Source organism: Gavia stellata, chromosome 2 (assembly GCF_030936135.1).
Source record: "Gavia stellata isolate bGavSte3 chromosome 2, bGavSte3.hap2, whole genome shotgun sequence".
NCBI classification, from domain to species: Eukaryota; Metazoa; Chordata; class Aves; order Gaviiformes; family Gaviidae; genus Gavia; species Gavia stellata.
The window spans coordinates 18,484,840-18,497,844 of record NC_082595.1 but is presented as its reverse complement, the minus strand read 5'-3'; the positions used below and the strand labels follow the sequence as shown (position 1 = coordinate 18,497,844).

Below are 13,005 nucleotides of genomic sequence, written 5' to 3'. Positions count from 1 at the left end.
TTATTATTCCACTTCAAAGCCTCTTTCATAAAAAACACAGGAGTGAAAAAGGGAGATTGAATTAGGCATGTCCATCTTCCAAGAAAAAGAAACTCAACATAAGGTTATGTCATTTTCTCCTTGGAGCTCTCTGGAAAGCTGCAGTGGCCAGGAAGTGATGAAAATGGAGACAAATACCCAAGCCAAAAGCTGGTGAGCTCAAGGGTTTCACTAGTGTGGTTCCAGTCTGTGTATAGATCCCTGGCAGATTCAGCATAAATGAGAACAGACTCTTTGGCCTGTATTATAATTCTGGGTCATATCCTGACCTTCCCAGAAGCTATGTTGCTGTAGGAGATCAGCGGATGTCTATCTTCTCCTGAAATAAACTATATAGAAGGATTGGAAATGCCTTGAAATAAGAGATGAGCTCATCCACAATGCCTGGCATAAATTAATCCTGGAAATACCTGTATGATATCTAGCACTGTAGAGCTATTTCCCCAAGAAATCTCCACAAAAAAAGATATTTGGATTTATTCTGGTTGGAGATAATAAATAAATTGTATTTACCATATAAACATTTAACCAATCAGCAGCTAGATATCATGGTGAATAGACAGGAGTCAGATATGCATGAGGACCTCTATGCTTAGCAATACTGTTTTACAGGTGGCTGAGGCAGGAGTCAAGACCATCATAAATGTGGGCCTCTGATTGTTTCTTCAGTGTGGTAAATGCTTGGGTTATTTAAAATTAATTTAGAAATTATATAAAGATAGATTATTGAAATAAGTAACTTTGTTCATCCGTGGCCAACCAAACTTTCTTGAAGTAATAAATGCTTTCATGAAGACAAGAAGACTTAGAGAGGAAACCCAGTAGCCTTCCAACATCTATGAAAAGGCCATCAAGAAGATGGAGCCAGGCTTTTGACAGTGTGGCTTATGAGAGGAAGAGAAACAACGGGCAAAAAAAGAAAAGTTCAGGCTGGACATAAGGAAGAAGTTTTTCATGATGAGGACAGCCAAGCATTGGAACAGATTGCTTGGAAAGGTTATGCCATCTCCATACTTGGAGGTTTTCAAGACCAGACTGAACAAAGCCCTCAGCAGCTTGGTTCGATGTCATAGCTGATGCTGTTTTGAGCAAGATGTGGGATTAAAGACCTGCTGAGGTCCTTTCCAGCTTAAATTTTCCTATGAACCCAAGAGACAACCTTTGAAGAGTGGAGGCAGTTTTTAAAAACAGTGTATGCTTCATTTCTTAAGACTATTACGTACTGAATGAGCAATCATGTCCACATGATATTACAAAAATTTCCAAACGAAGCAAGAAAGGGTTTATATTTATTTATGTGGTTTTATATATTTATATGGTTTTCTATTATTGGTTGCACTTTTGTTCAAGCTCTTCTTATGTATTTGGTATAAACTTAATCTCGGACCATTCTGCCAATCAGGTATTACTTTGCTGATAGTGATTGAATTTCCCACCTATTTTACAACGCTGTAAAAAAAGGCTAGAGAATTTTGAAACAGGGGAGCAAGCAATCTTTTTTCTCTCTGAGTTAGATGTGTGGCAAACTGAGAACAAAACACTGAATATGTAATCATCAAGTAGTAGCAGTGTCACATAGATCATACCAGGATAGCGCTGACTTCCTTCTCTTAACCAGTTACTGAAAGCTATTGGAAATGGTCCAATGTCAAAAGAAATGAGCTGTTGTACCAGTAGTTCTCTTTTGGCCACCTTCAAATAAATTCACCATAATGGGGATTTTACTGAAAACCAAAAAAAGACAGCTGCTTCACCCAGCAACAGTTTGGAACCTCTGGTTCTTCTCCAGCTACCTAGGTTGGATGGAGGCAGGATGGTGGCCCTGCTTTCCTCAACAAAGCTGTATAAACATTAATTCAGTGTATATTTAATACAGTGTTTATATATAACAGCGTAAGAAGAAGAAAAATAAAGACAGACAGATACAAATTCTGGCAGAAGAAGGACATTTTAATGTAATCTCCAACAAAGCAGACATACAAAACGGGGAACATCTGTGGATTTTCTCCCCTCTGACCAAATCCTTGAACTCTCTCTTCCCAAAGCAACAGTAGATCTGACTTTTATCTCACCTTGTACATCCTAAATTCTGCATAAAGCTTACCAATTTATGTGGTAGCTGTGCTGACTTTTACAGAAAATTAAAACGCAGAAAAAGATATAACTTTAATATTTCTTAATAGTTTTCATCATAGTTGTTAATTTGATAAACGTATATCTTCTGTAGGTTTGAACATACCAATTCACCACGTACTTCTGAATAATTATGAATTTGCCACAGGATTAAGTGTCAACAACTTAAGGAAATATACAACCTTAAGAATGATATGTGACATCTGCCAATATATTGCTGTATTTTTATGTGAACAACCCAAACCCTTCCAAATACATGACTATAAGCTTATTACTAGCATGAAAAATGATGGCTTCAATCTGAAAGTATTTATTTCTCAGTGAAACACACTGTATTTTGCATTGCATTTTTTTATTTGTTTGAGTCTGATGTCTAAAATAAGTTGTTGCATAATTGGATATTATGCAATAAAGCAGTACTGAGTCAATAGTTAACTTACATTGTATATAAGTTACAACTGCATTTAAATTTTCACATCTCATCTGTGTTTTACAAGTATTTGCCCTGTTTTACTTTAAGCCTATTAAGTGTCATAGTTTCTTCTGAAACCTGTATATTCTGGGAGGGTGTATATTTTGCACAACACAATGTATTCAAATGAAAAAAACAGTTGGGAAATCTTGAATTCTAGAATCACCTTCTAATAACAATTTATTTTCATATTACAATGCAATCTCAGTATTCTAATCATCTGATATGAAAACTACTATTCCTTGGGGAAAAAAATAAAAATCAGCAAAAGATCTCAAATGAAATTTTATAGAATTTTGTAACCCAGATAACTACTATTTTTGCACAGACATCTCTGGATGCCAGCTAGATATAATTAATAAAGCCTTATGCAAATCAATGCAAACAAAACTATCAGTAGTAATAAGTGTTCCCCGGACTAAAGATGTAGAAGAGCATTAATACATTAGATAATTTTAACATTCAGAAAACATACAATGAATTCTCAATAAACAAACATATTTGGCAAATTCCTGATTGGTTGTTTTAGTTTTGCTTAATCTTAATGCAAGCTGAAGATACTGAGTGCAAATATTCAAGTATTATTCCCTGGAGAAATGGATTTTGCTGTCAAAGACAAATAATTTCTATACCTTTACCAATTAAACCTGTGCATCTAAAGTACTTATTTGTACCTGCTCCTAAACAGAAGGGAAAGGGAAAGAATAAAGGTCTTTAACTGTTTCTAAAAGGAAATAGTGGACTGCAACAAGAATTTCATTTGTTCCCCAAGCCTGAAAGGAGATAAAGAATATATTAGACTATATTTCAGGTTGTGCTGTCAGTTTTAAAATGAACTTCAGAAACACAAAACAAAAGAAAGGGAAAAAAATATATTTTAATTTAAAACTTTTAAGACAAAAAAAATCATTCATCTAATCTTCTGCATTTTCATTGCTCTACCTCAAGACTGAAGAAGGCAACAAAAGCATGTTTGCAGAGTAGCCCTATGTAAAAAGCTTTCCAATGTAGTTATTACAATGCTTTAACAATCCCAGCAAGCCTCTTTGAATGTACCGGCTTTAATTCCGCTCTGTTTAGAAAGCAAATGGTAACGACGTACAAACCCTGAGGTAATCTTCACTGAGACCTCTCATTCCCTGCCCTGCTGTCACTAAGGATATTAAGCATTCCCATGCTTTCTGTTTATAAAACTTATTTTCTACTCCATTGGCTTCTGCACACATGTATGCTTTTTTCCCACCCCACCCCCCCCCCCCCCCCCAATGTAAAGAGGGGCACTCGGTTTGCTTCTAAGATACTGATATAACAGTTTGACAGGGTCAGGATCAATAAAGGAAAGAGCAGTAAGTATGTTGACATTTTTTAGGCCTAGCAGATAGCAGAACCTATGCTTTCTCATGTTGCTTCCTGCAGGGCACTCTGTGTGTAATAATCATGCAGGGAGTGAATACATTTACGTGCAAATGCAGAAATGCTTATTGAACATCTCAGTTGAAGAGAGTTTGGGAAGGAGACAACAGAGCACTGAACTGGGAGTCAGCACACTTAGCTTCTCTGTGAAGCTGTCTGACTCAGCTTAGTGGCTCTGGGCAAATAATTTCTCTCTGGTTTATTTTGTATATGTTTGAAATTTATTGAGAAAAAGTTCTGTGTGAGACTGATAACACATAGCTGTTTCCCACAAAGTACTCAGTCAGAATACATTCCTTCTTCTACTCTTCCTCTCTGCTTTACTCTACTTTACCTCTGACAGTTTTTCTTTATAAACAAAACCAAGTCCCCATCCCCACCTGCAAAAAGAAAACCCTCCAGTTCTTTGCTTTGGATGCAACTGTTACAGGAAATTCCTTATAGCCAACAATGCACAAATACTACAGCAGTTACTCTGCCTCTCATCTCCTTTTAGACTAGAAACAAGCCAGGTAAGAGTGAAGTGATGTGCTCACAGGAAAAGGGAACACATAACACTATCACAGATGCAGGAATAGTGGAGTCTGTCAGCCCATTTTCTTCTTCTAGTTAGAAAGGCTACCGCTGCACCTCAGAAATGTCCTCAGGTTTCACTGTGGTGCTGAAGCACAAAGGACTTCCTTAGTAGTACTAATCCATAGATTTTACCCTCCTTCATCTTGCTAAATTAGAATTTACAAACTTTTTTTGATCAATAGTTCCTGCTATCAGTGGCTCCATCCTTCAAATCTGGGAGGTTTTCCCTTTCCTCACAAGCAGTCAAGGAAGAAAAGCCTTCTTTTATCTGCCAGGTTGACTCCAAATCCTTCTCAGAACTTGCTGCTGTGCTGTCTCTTACCTATGACACATCAGGTCCCTACACATTTGTAATATGCCGATCATACTTATGAAGCCTCTTTACTTTTTGTTCCCCTGCCTATGGTTAGTGATTGGTCGAGTCATCCAGCCCTGCACTGCCAGGATGACCAAATGCTACTCCATTCCTTTTCAGCTATTTAGGGCAGCATGTAACTTATCTTGTCTGACTGAACTTCAGAATAATTTTTAAAGTGTTGACTGTCCTTTGTTCTGCAGGAATACATTTTATGACTTGGGGTCTAATAGTTGTCTATGTTGATAATGCCTAGTCCCTTCTGAAACTGATGGACGATGCTAGGTAATAGCCTGTGGCTGAAAAACAATCAGTATGGAAAAGGCATTTGAGAGAGAGATTCCTGATATGGTATGATTTAGGAGATGAACACAGGACAAGATGTGCTCTTGTTAGTTAGATTACTGTACTTCACAGAATGAGTCAGATCTGGACCCTCTAAAGGTCCGAAATGTTTGTTGTAAGACACTTATCTCTAACCTCCTTCTGGTGAGCTGCCTATAAATTCAACTTAATTTCATTTGCAGAAGAAACCTGACAACAGCTTTTCTACATAAAGACAAAAGGGATCCCAAAGCCTAAGTGTGTTAAGTGTTTGCTTTGGATGAGTGTAGGGAGGCTGTTTTTTCAGCCACTGTGTGTTTACCTGACAGTTTTCTGATAAGCAGTGCGATACTGAAACCCCACTTTGTGACAGTGCTAACACCATCTGCCAGGTGCTGATAGCTTGCTGAATAATGCTGTCATCAGCACTCAAGTGCTGATGGAAAGTTATTGCTTCAGTAACCACTACCGCTTTCATCTTCTGTCTAATTGGTTGCTGCCATTAAAAACTATTATTAAAAAAAAAATAAAAAAAATCACAGGTCATTTTTCTTTATCATGATGAATTACTTTTAGGCTACCTTGCAGTGCCACCTTTGTGTATTTATTGCTTTCTGCTTCCTGCCAATTTACACTGTAGAGTGAACTTTGTTGCCTACCTATGATTGCTTTCAGTACCTGATTTGGTGACAAATACCCATAGAAAGTTTCATTAGACCTTGATATGGTGAAATACCTGCTAAGGGCATGTTCTGCTAGACACAGTGGGCCAGTCTGCCTCATGGGGTAAGGTATAGTGCAGTCATTTGCATAATCTCTATTTGGTATCAGTTGTTACAGCTGAATTTGTACCAGCTGAAAACCAGGCCAGATAGTTTAAAGAAAATGTATACAGAAAATTCTGGAAGTATTTTAATCATCAAGAAACCACATTCAAATGCATTTACTTAAGTGTAAAGAAATACACTGTGCAGGCTGCAAAGACATGCATGCCCGAGAAAGTTCACTGATGATGGCTGAGAAAAACAGACAGCCTTCATAGTTTTACACTGCAGCATTGAGCTACTAAAATAAATACATGTGAAGAACCTCAAGTGTTTAGAACGGCTGAGAACATAATGATAAACCAGAATCAGTTCTCACTTGCGTCAGTATAAATGTGGACTAAAGCTATTTTGGCTTTAAAATGCTGTACTGGAGATTTTGGTTTGGCTTCCTATTTCTTGGCAGGATTTACCTTTCTTTTGCAGGATGTTCTGTCTTGCTTTAATGAAAGCTAGGATGTCAACATCAGCCTGGCTGTCTCCAGTCAGAGGAATAGATGTACTTGAACTTGGTGGCATCCTGAAATAAGAAAGTATACTTATGGACCCAACTGAGTAAGAAGGTTATTTTTCTATTCCATTATCTCCTCTCTTTTTTCAGCATGGAGGACTTTGTTCTCCAGATACATTGTTAGAGATGGCACAGTTCAGAGGAGAATCAAGCTCAGGACTTCTTAATGCTCTTATGTAGATTCTTAAGATTAGCCAATACCTTTTTAGTTTGGTAGGTCTACATGCTTATCAGCTATAAAACCTCTCACAAACAGTTAGAAATATTTTACTGCTGAGTCGAAGGCTTACTGCTAAGAAGAAAAGCCTAATATAGTGAGTTTACCAGAGAAATGATGGATGTGACCATGCCATGTGTTTGTTTTCTTCAGGAAAATATGCTGCTATTTATTTGAACAGATCAACAGTATTTTTGCCTACTGTAAGGGAATTATGTTTTCATACATACATAGAAGTAAACAATTACATGACATTCATGCCATTTGCTGACAGACACAACTCCTTTGTGCTGCTGAGTCTCCAGTCCCAGCTGAGATCTTGTATCTATGCAGCTAAATCATTGACTTACCTCTGCTTTTGATAGACCCTCCAGCAGTATAAGATGATGTAGTCCAATGAAGCTATTCTAATCAGTTAAGAAAGCTAAGAATTTGGCCCTGTGTCTTTAGCCTTGTTTAAAGATTAAGTACTAATGGTGAAATAAGAAATATAGTGATAAAAATTACAATACGGAAGGACAAGTGGAACTGAAGGGAGAAACTCTTTTTTACATATTCTACCTTTGTAATTATAGTTATTTCCAATATTCCTTACTGACTATTATTGCAGTAGAATGTAATTGTGCCTGACATAAACAGAAGTCTGAATTAGTGAACCAAAATGGAAAAAAATACAGAAATTACTATGAACTTAATAAAATATCTCTTTTTATGCAATTTTCAATGTGCTCTCAGAACACCATTAAAGGACTATTCTTTTATTGATTTTCATTTGATTAGCAACAACATAAAAAATACACAATATGTTTGAGAAAGTACTGTCTAAATTCCATTTTAGCTTCTCTTTTTATTCTGTTTTTCTTAAACAGAAAAGCGATTTAAAACATTAGGTTTTGGGGGATGAAATTTTCCATGATTTTTTGCGGTTCTAGTAATGGATTGTTTTGGAAAATGAAAGAAAAAAACCCTTGTGATTTTTTCTTACTAATGCAGTAGGAAAAATAGTAACTTAACCATATTTTCCTAAGGGCCTTAATAGCCAGAACTGTTGAACACAAGAAGAATGTAACTTCTGGAAGTATACTGACTTGGCATGATATTTTGGTGGGAGCAAAGAACATGGAAATAAGCACATTAGAAAAAATAGAGAAGCTGTCAAAAAAAAAAAAAAAAAAAAGAAGTAGTTTCTGTTAACCTGCTAAGCTAATTTTCACAAAGCAGCACCTCTTTCGAGAAAACATGACATGTAACGTTTGCCAAGCCTGACACACCCAGGCTGCTTGTGTAATTTTATTTTACTAGAATAATTTTTAGGAGGGAGATTCAAAATATTTTAAGGACAAGGTCATGAGAATGAAAAAATCTTTGCGTGGTTCCTGCATTCTGCAATACTTACATACTCTGATCTCTCTTCCTTCCAAATGTTTTTATTTACCCTTTCAGAGTCCCTTTCTCTTGCTGAGAAGACACAGTCATGAGGATTCATAAGCTCGTGGGGAAAAAAGCCTCAGGCCAAACAAGAAACCACCTTTTTAATGCTGATACTGCAGGTACTTGGTATAAAGCTATGGGACAGCTTTGGTGTTGTTTTGGAAGTTGAAGGAAAAGCTGCAATTTCAGTTTTATTTTTATTTTTCAAGGAGACTGTTGTTAAAGAGACTGATAGAGGGTTATCCAGGCATTATTTTACTTACTATTTTGCTTTTTCCTCTGAATAGCCCAGGTACGCTTCTTACCTTGTTTTTAAACTAGGGTTACTAGAAGTGATTGAATTGTTTTTCCCAGCTGGATCTTCATTGGGGCTGACTCTTGTGGTCTCTGAAAAACTGGAATGGGAGCAGAAATGAAGGAAAGAATATAGCCCTTGTGGAGGGAATGTTAATACATGCTAAGCAACTATAAAGAAGCTGTTTTTCAAGATTTTTTTTATCTGTATAAAGTACTTGTTGTTTACTGGAAGAGGATTTTCAGCTGAATCCACGTGATGATTAGGTTTATGTAGAGAATGGGGCTATGAAAGAATAACAAATAAGCTCATAAAGATTATACTTTTAGTATTTGCCTTCTAAGCAGGGCTTGTAAAGCACTTTGATGTATCTGATGTACAGTTTGTAATGGTGTATTTAGTTCCCAAACTGACTATTAGCCAAGTGAGGCCTTAGCTCATTTTCCATTCTTTCTTTAGTCAGGCAAAATTATTACCGAAATCAGTGGGAGACTGGATAAAAACTCAGTGAGGACTTTGGGATGTGGCTTGATGATAGCCAAATATATTGCCAACAGCTGTTGTGCATTCCCGTCCCTGCAGATATCGTTATCAAGGAACGTCTCCACTAGGAAGGCAGATTTCTGCCACGAGATGTCTAGGGACTTGCTCCTTTCCCCGGGGGGTTGTGTGTGCTGCTGGATCTGGTGCCTATCTTGGAGAGAGTGGAAACACTGAATTACTCAGTTTTAGGATTTTTCCAGTAGATGGCAGGATTGGCAAGTTCTTGCTTTTCTAACTGCAGTAGTTTGCTCATTGTTGGCCGATGAATTGATATTTCTGGCAGAGAACTTGAAAAAGGAAAGAAATTTATTACTACAATTTTACTGTATTACATTGTGCCAGGTTCAGCTTTGCAGAAGATATTGTGCCCAAGAGTATAAGTCATTTTCAAATGAACAGCTCCAGGTTTACTGAATGTTTCTCTTTAACTCCTCAAGTCCCGTACCATTCACACCTGCCTAAATGGATTAAAATAACCTCAAGACTCAGCCTAATTCAACTAAAGCAATATAATATTTAATGTTAATAATATTCTGTACCTTATTACGCCTACATATTACAAGAGCTAGAAAGGATGTGTGATGTTGTTACCTACTACATGGTTTAACAATACCTGGGAACTTCACATCATAGTTCTGCTTTAGGATTTCCTGAACGTTTTTACCATTGAATTGGCAGTTCTTAAAAACTAAGCAATTTAGGGTCTTAAATTCAATTTTCTAAAAGTACTCTCTGTGTGTGTGCCCTGAGATACCTAGGCATCCAAGTCGTATAACTGTGGTTTAATAAATCACTACACATCAGCTGAACCATAGCAACCGTCCATAACTCTGTTCCTCGCCTGCAACAAATGTGACTTAATGTCATCCTTTTTCATTGCTTTCTTTTCATTGAAATAAGCTTCTTTGCTTTTTATTTGCCATGAACAGAATGTATAATTTTATAAACACTGTGAGTCAGCTGAAGTAATTTATTTTTAGGCTGCAGTAGTTTATATGTTTGAACTAATTTTTTCCATTGAATTGAAATGAACACTATTCTCCAAAATTGTTAAATTCCCATTTTAAAGGGGACTTAGATCTAGATCCATTAAAAAAAGTAGACACTATGGGTGTGGCAGGGTTTGAACTCTAGGGATCTCACTTTCAAGTGGATTCCTGGGCCAAGGACAATATGCCGAAACTTGCCTTAGAGTGCTCTGGGAGACCTGCGCACCTGAGGAAGGTGATATTAAAAAACCCCTTAGACTGAGTGAAGTGATGCTCAGAATCAGGAAATTAACATTACCGTGCACAGAGATGGCCCTTAAACTCCTACCCTCTGCCTGTGGGGTTACAGCCAGACATTTTTGTCTGTGGGATGCAAACTCTTCTCCTGAAAGTTAAGGAAATTTATAAGGAAGCTTATAAGTATTTTTTGTAATGACTCAAAATGCTGCTTCCGTATAAGAGGTTAACAATTAGAGTACTAATCTAACAAATGAGTCCCTCAGCTTGGCAGAACTCAAATACGTGTTTTACGTATCCCAGAGATTTCTCTAATCCCTAGGCTAGAGGGATGGCCTGTATGGGGATGATTTGCATTCTTCATACTGAAGCTCTGATAATGTTTCTACGGCCTTGCAAGATACGTTGAATCATCAGGGGACGAAAGAGTGCAACTTTGCTGTGCAAGTGGTTTGTATGCTCAGATGCAACTTGCTCCTAGCCTGTTCTCAGAAGCCAGGACTCTCCTCCTTCATCTGAGTGTTAGATGCTGTTCCAGTGATGAGAAAAGTTGAGAGATTTTGCTAGTACTGCTCTAAATTTAATGGAAGGTCATTATGACAGCATGGGGTGGGGGGTAATGATCCCCCTCTCTGTCTGTTAAGCCTGAAGGACTAGACATCTCAGGATGCTCGACAAAGCCAGACAAAACCATAGCTGACCTGATTTAGTGTGATGATAGTCCTTCTTCAAGCAAGAGGTTGGTCTAGAGATCTCTAGGTGTGCCTTCCAAACAACATTTCTGTAATGTGTAAATAGGCACTTCTGGATCACAGTTTTGGATTTGCATGGACATGCAAGGTGTAGAAGTCCTGTCTGGCTCCTAAGCTCTAACATTATTCAGGTTCTTTTGACAATGTATAATTCCCATTTTTATTCTGAATCTATCTGATTTTTCCTTGAGTTGAATTTAAGAAGTTTCAAAGAACTGTTTCCTGACAGCTTCAGTAAAATTCCTGCTTTTTCTGGAGATTAAAAATAGTCTGTCAACTTCATATGTCTCAGTTCTTTTTTTAATCTAGTACCTGAAGTTTCACCCAGTGGGTAACTTGCTTTTTTGGGGGGGTCATCTGTTGTGCGTATATGTCTCAGTCAGGCATGGGGCAGCAGCTAGAGAGATGTACACCGTGTTGTGACAGTGTCTCCCTTGCTGCAGGAACCCAAGGGCCAGAGACAACCGTCCCATGGACTGACCAGCTCCATCAAGCACATAGGGTAGAGGAGCTGGAGAGATGATGGGTGTCATGGTATGAATGCTCAATTTGCCAGATGAAAAAACGTGGAAAATCAGGTAGATTAAAATGGAAAGTGTAAAATTTGAAGCTGTGCAACCTCTGCAATGTTAAAAAAACCTCAGCTGCAGTTCTTCAGTCATCTGAGCCTTGGACATGAGGGCGACAGATGTTCTGTGTAAAGGCAGGAAAGATTCAAGCTGCTTAAAATCTAAGCATTTTAGTATTTGGTTACAAAATCAAATTTGGCCTAACTTGCAAATTCATAGATAAATTGTTCAAGTTAAATTGTTACCAACAGAATGTGAAAACCTTTGAAATGTCATTAATCAGCTATGTTATTCCCAGATTATATTTTATCATGATGTAGCACTGCAGAAAATTGGCAGGAATGAAAAATGATTATGACAGAAAATGCTGTAAAATATGTAAACATTTCCCTTGTTTCACATAGCATTAATATAGGGAGTAAATTTTGCAATCCAGGACAATAAATGTTAAAAAATCTGATGCTCAAAGTCATCAGAGAACATGAAGAGTTTTCTGAAAATATCTCCAAGGGAATCTAAAGTGACAGGATGATTTTGAAGAAGAAGCTGGAGAGCCAAGGAATCTGAGATTGAACACACTGTGGGGCTTGCTGGAATAGGACAAATGAGATTCAGTAAAAGGGAATGAGTGAGGTTAAGAAAGATCTTACTGAATTAAAAAGGAATGCATTCCTTCTGAGAGAAGGAAAAAAATCCAAAATTGTTTAGAAGATTTGAATAACTATCCAACATTTGCTTGGTTCAAGGGGAATTCAACACCAGTAAAATTAAATATTCAGCGAGAGAAGTAACTTGAACAGACAAGAATCTGATAAATTTCTTAAATGAAAGCCAATGTGGAATAAGACTATATGAGGATGAACAAAACACTGTGCTTGCATTCTGAAGTGGAGCAGACATGGAGTGCTGAGCCCAACATGCATTTTAAGACTTTTTGCAGACTTGGCAGGAACCCATTAAGAGACATAAAGGTACATACAGTACGAGTTGCAGTTAGCACCACAGCTTTATGGTAGAGACAATATGGACAAGTAGGGTATTCTCTTTCAAGTTTGAGGGATTTTATTAGGTATTTCTTTTGAATAAAATAACTTCTTGATTATTATTTTAAGTTCCTCTTCCTTTCTCTTTGTACTGTGACTCTGGGATTGCTTATTAGACCCTTTTCTGTCTGAAATATAGAGATCAGGCATTCTTTCTCTGCTTTGCACAGTTGTTCGTCATTTTAAGTAATATGTTCAGATCAGATGAGATTTAATATTTCTGCAACATTCATATGAAAGACATATGCAAAGATAAATACAGTCTGGAAACCTTCTGAATCT

The 13,005-nt window shown here is 37.3% G+C and overlaps 1 protein-coding gene across 1 annotated transcript in view; it reads right to left on the bottom strand.

Moving 5' to 3' along the window:
• Positions 1–6,493: 6,493 nt before the first annotated feature.
• KIF6 (kinesin family member 6) overlaps positions 6,494–13,005 on the bottom strand; it is a 173,044-nt gene continuing 166,532 nt past the window's right edge. Inside the window, 2 exon segments of the mRNA XM_059835476.1 lie at positions 6,494–6,656; positions 8,601–8,690. Coding sequence (XP_059691459.1) covers positions 6,494–6,656; positions 8,601–8,690 — 253 coding nt within the window.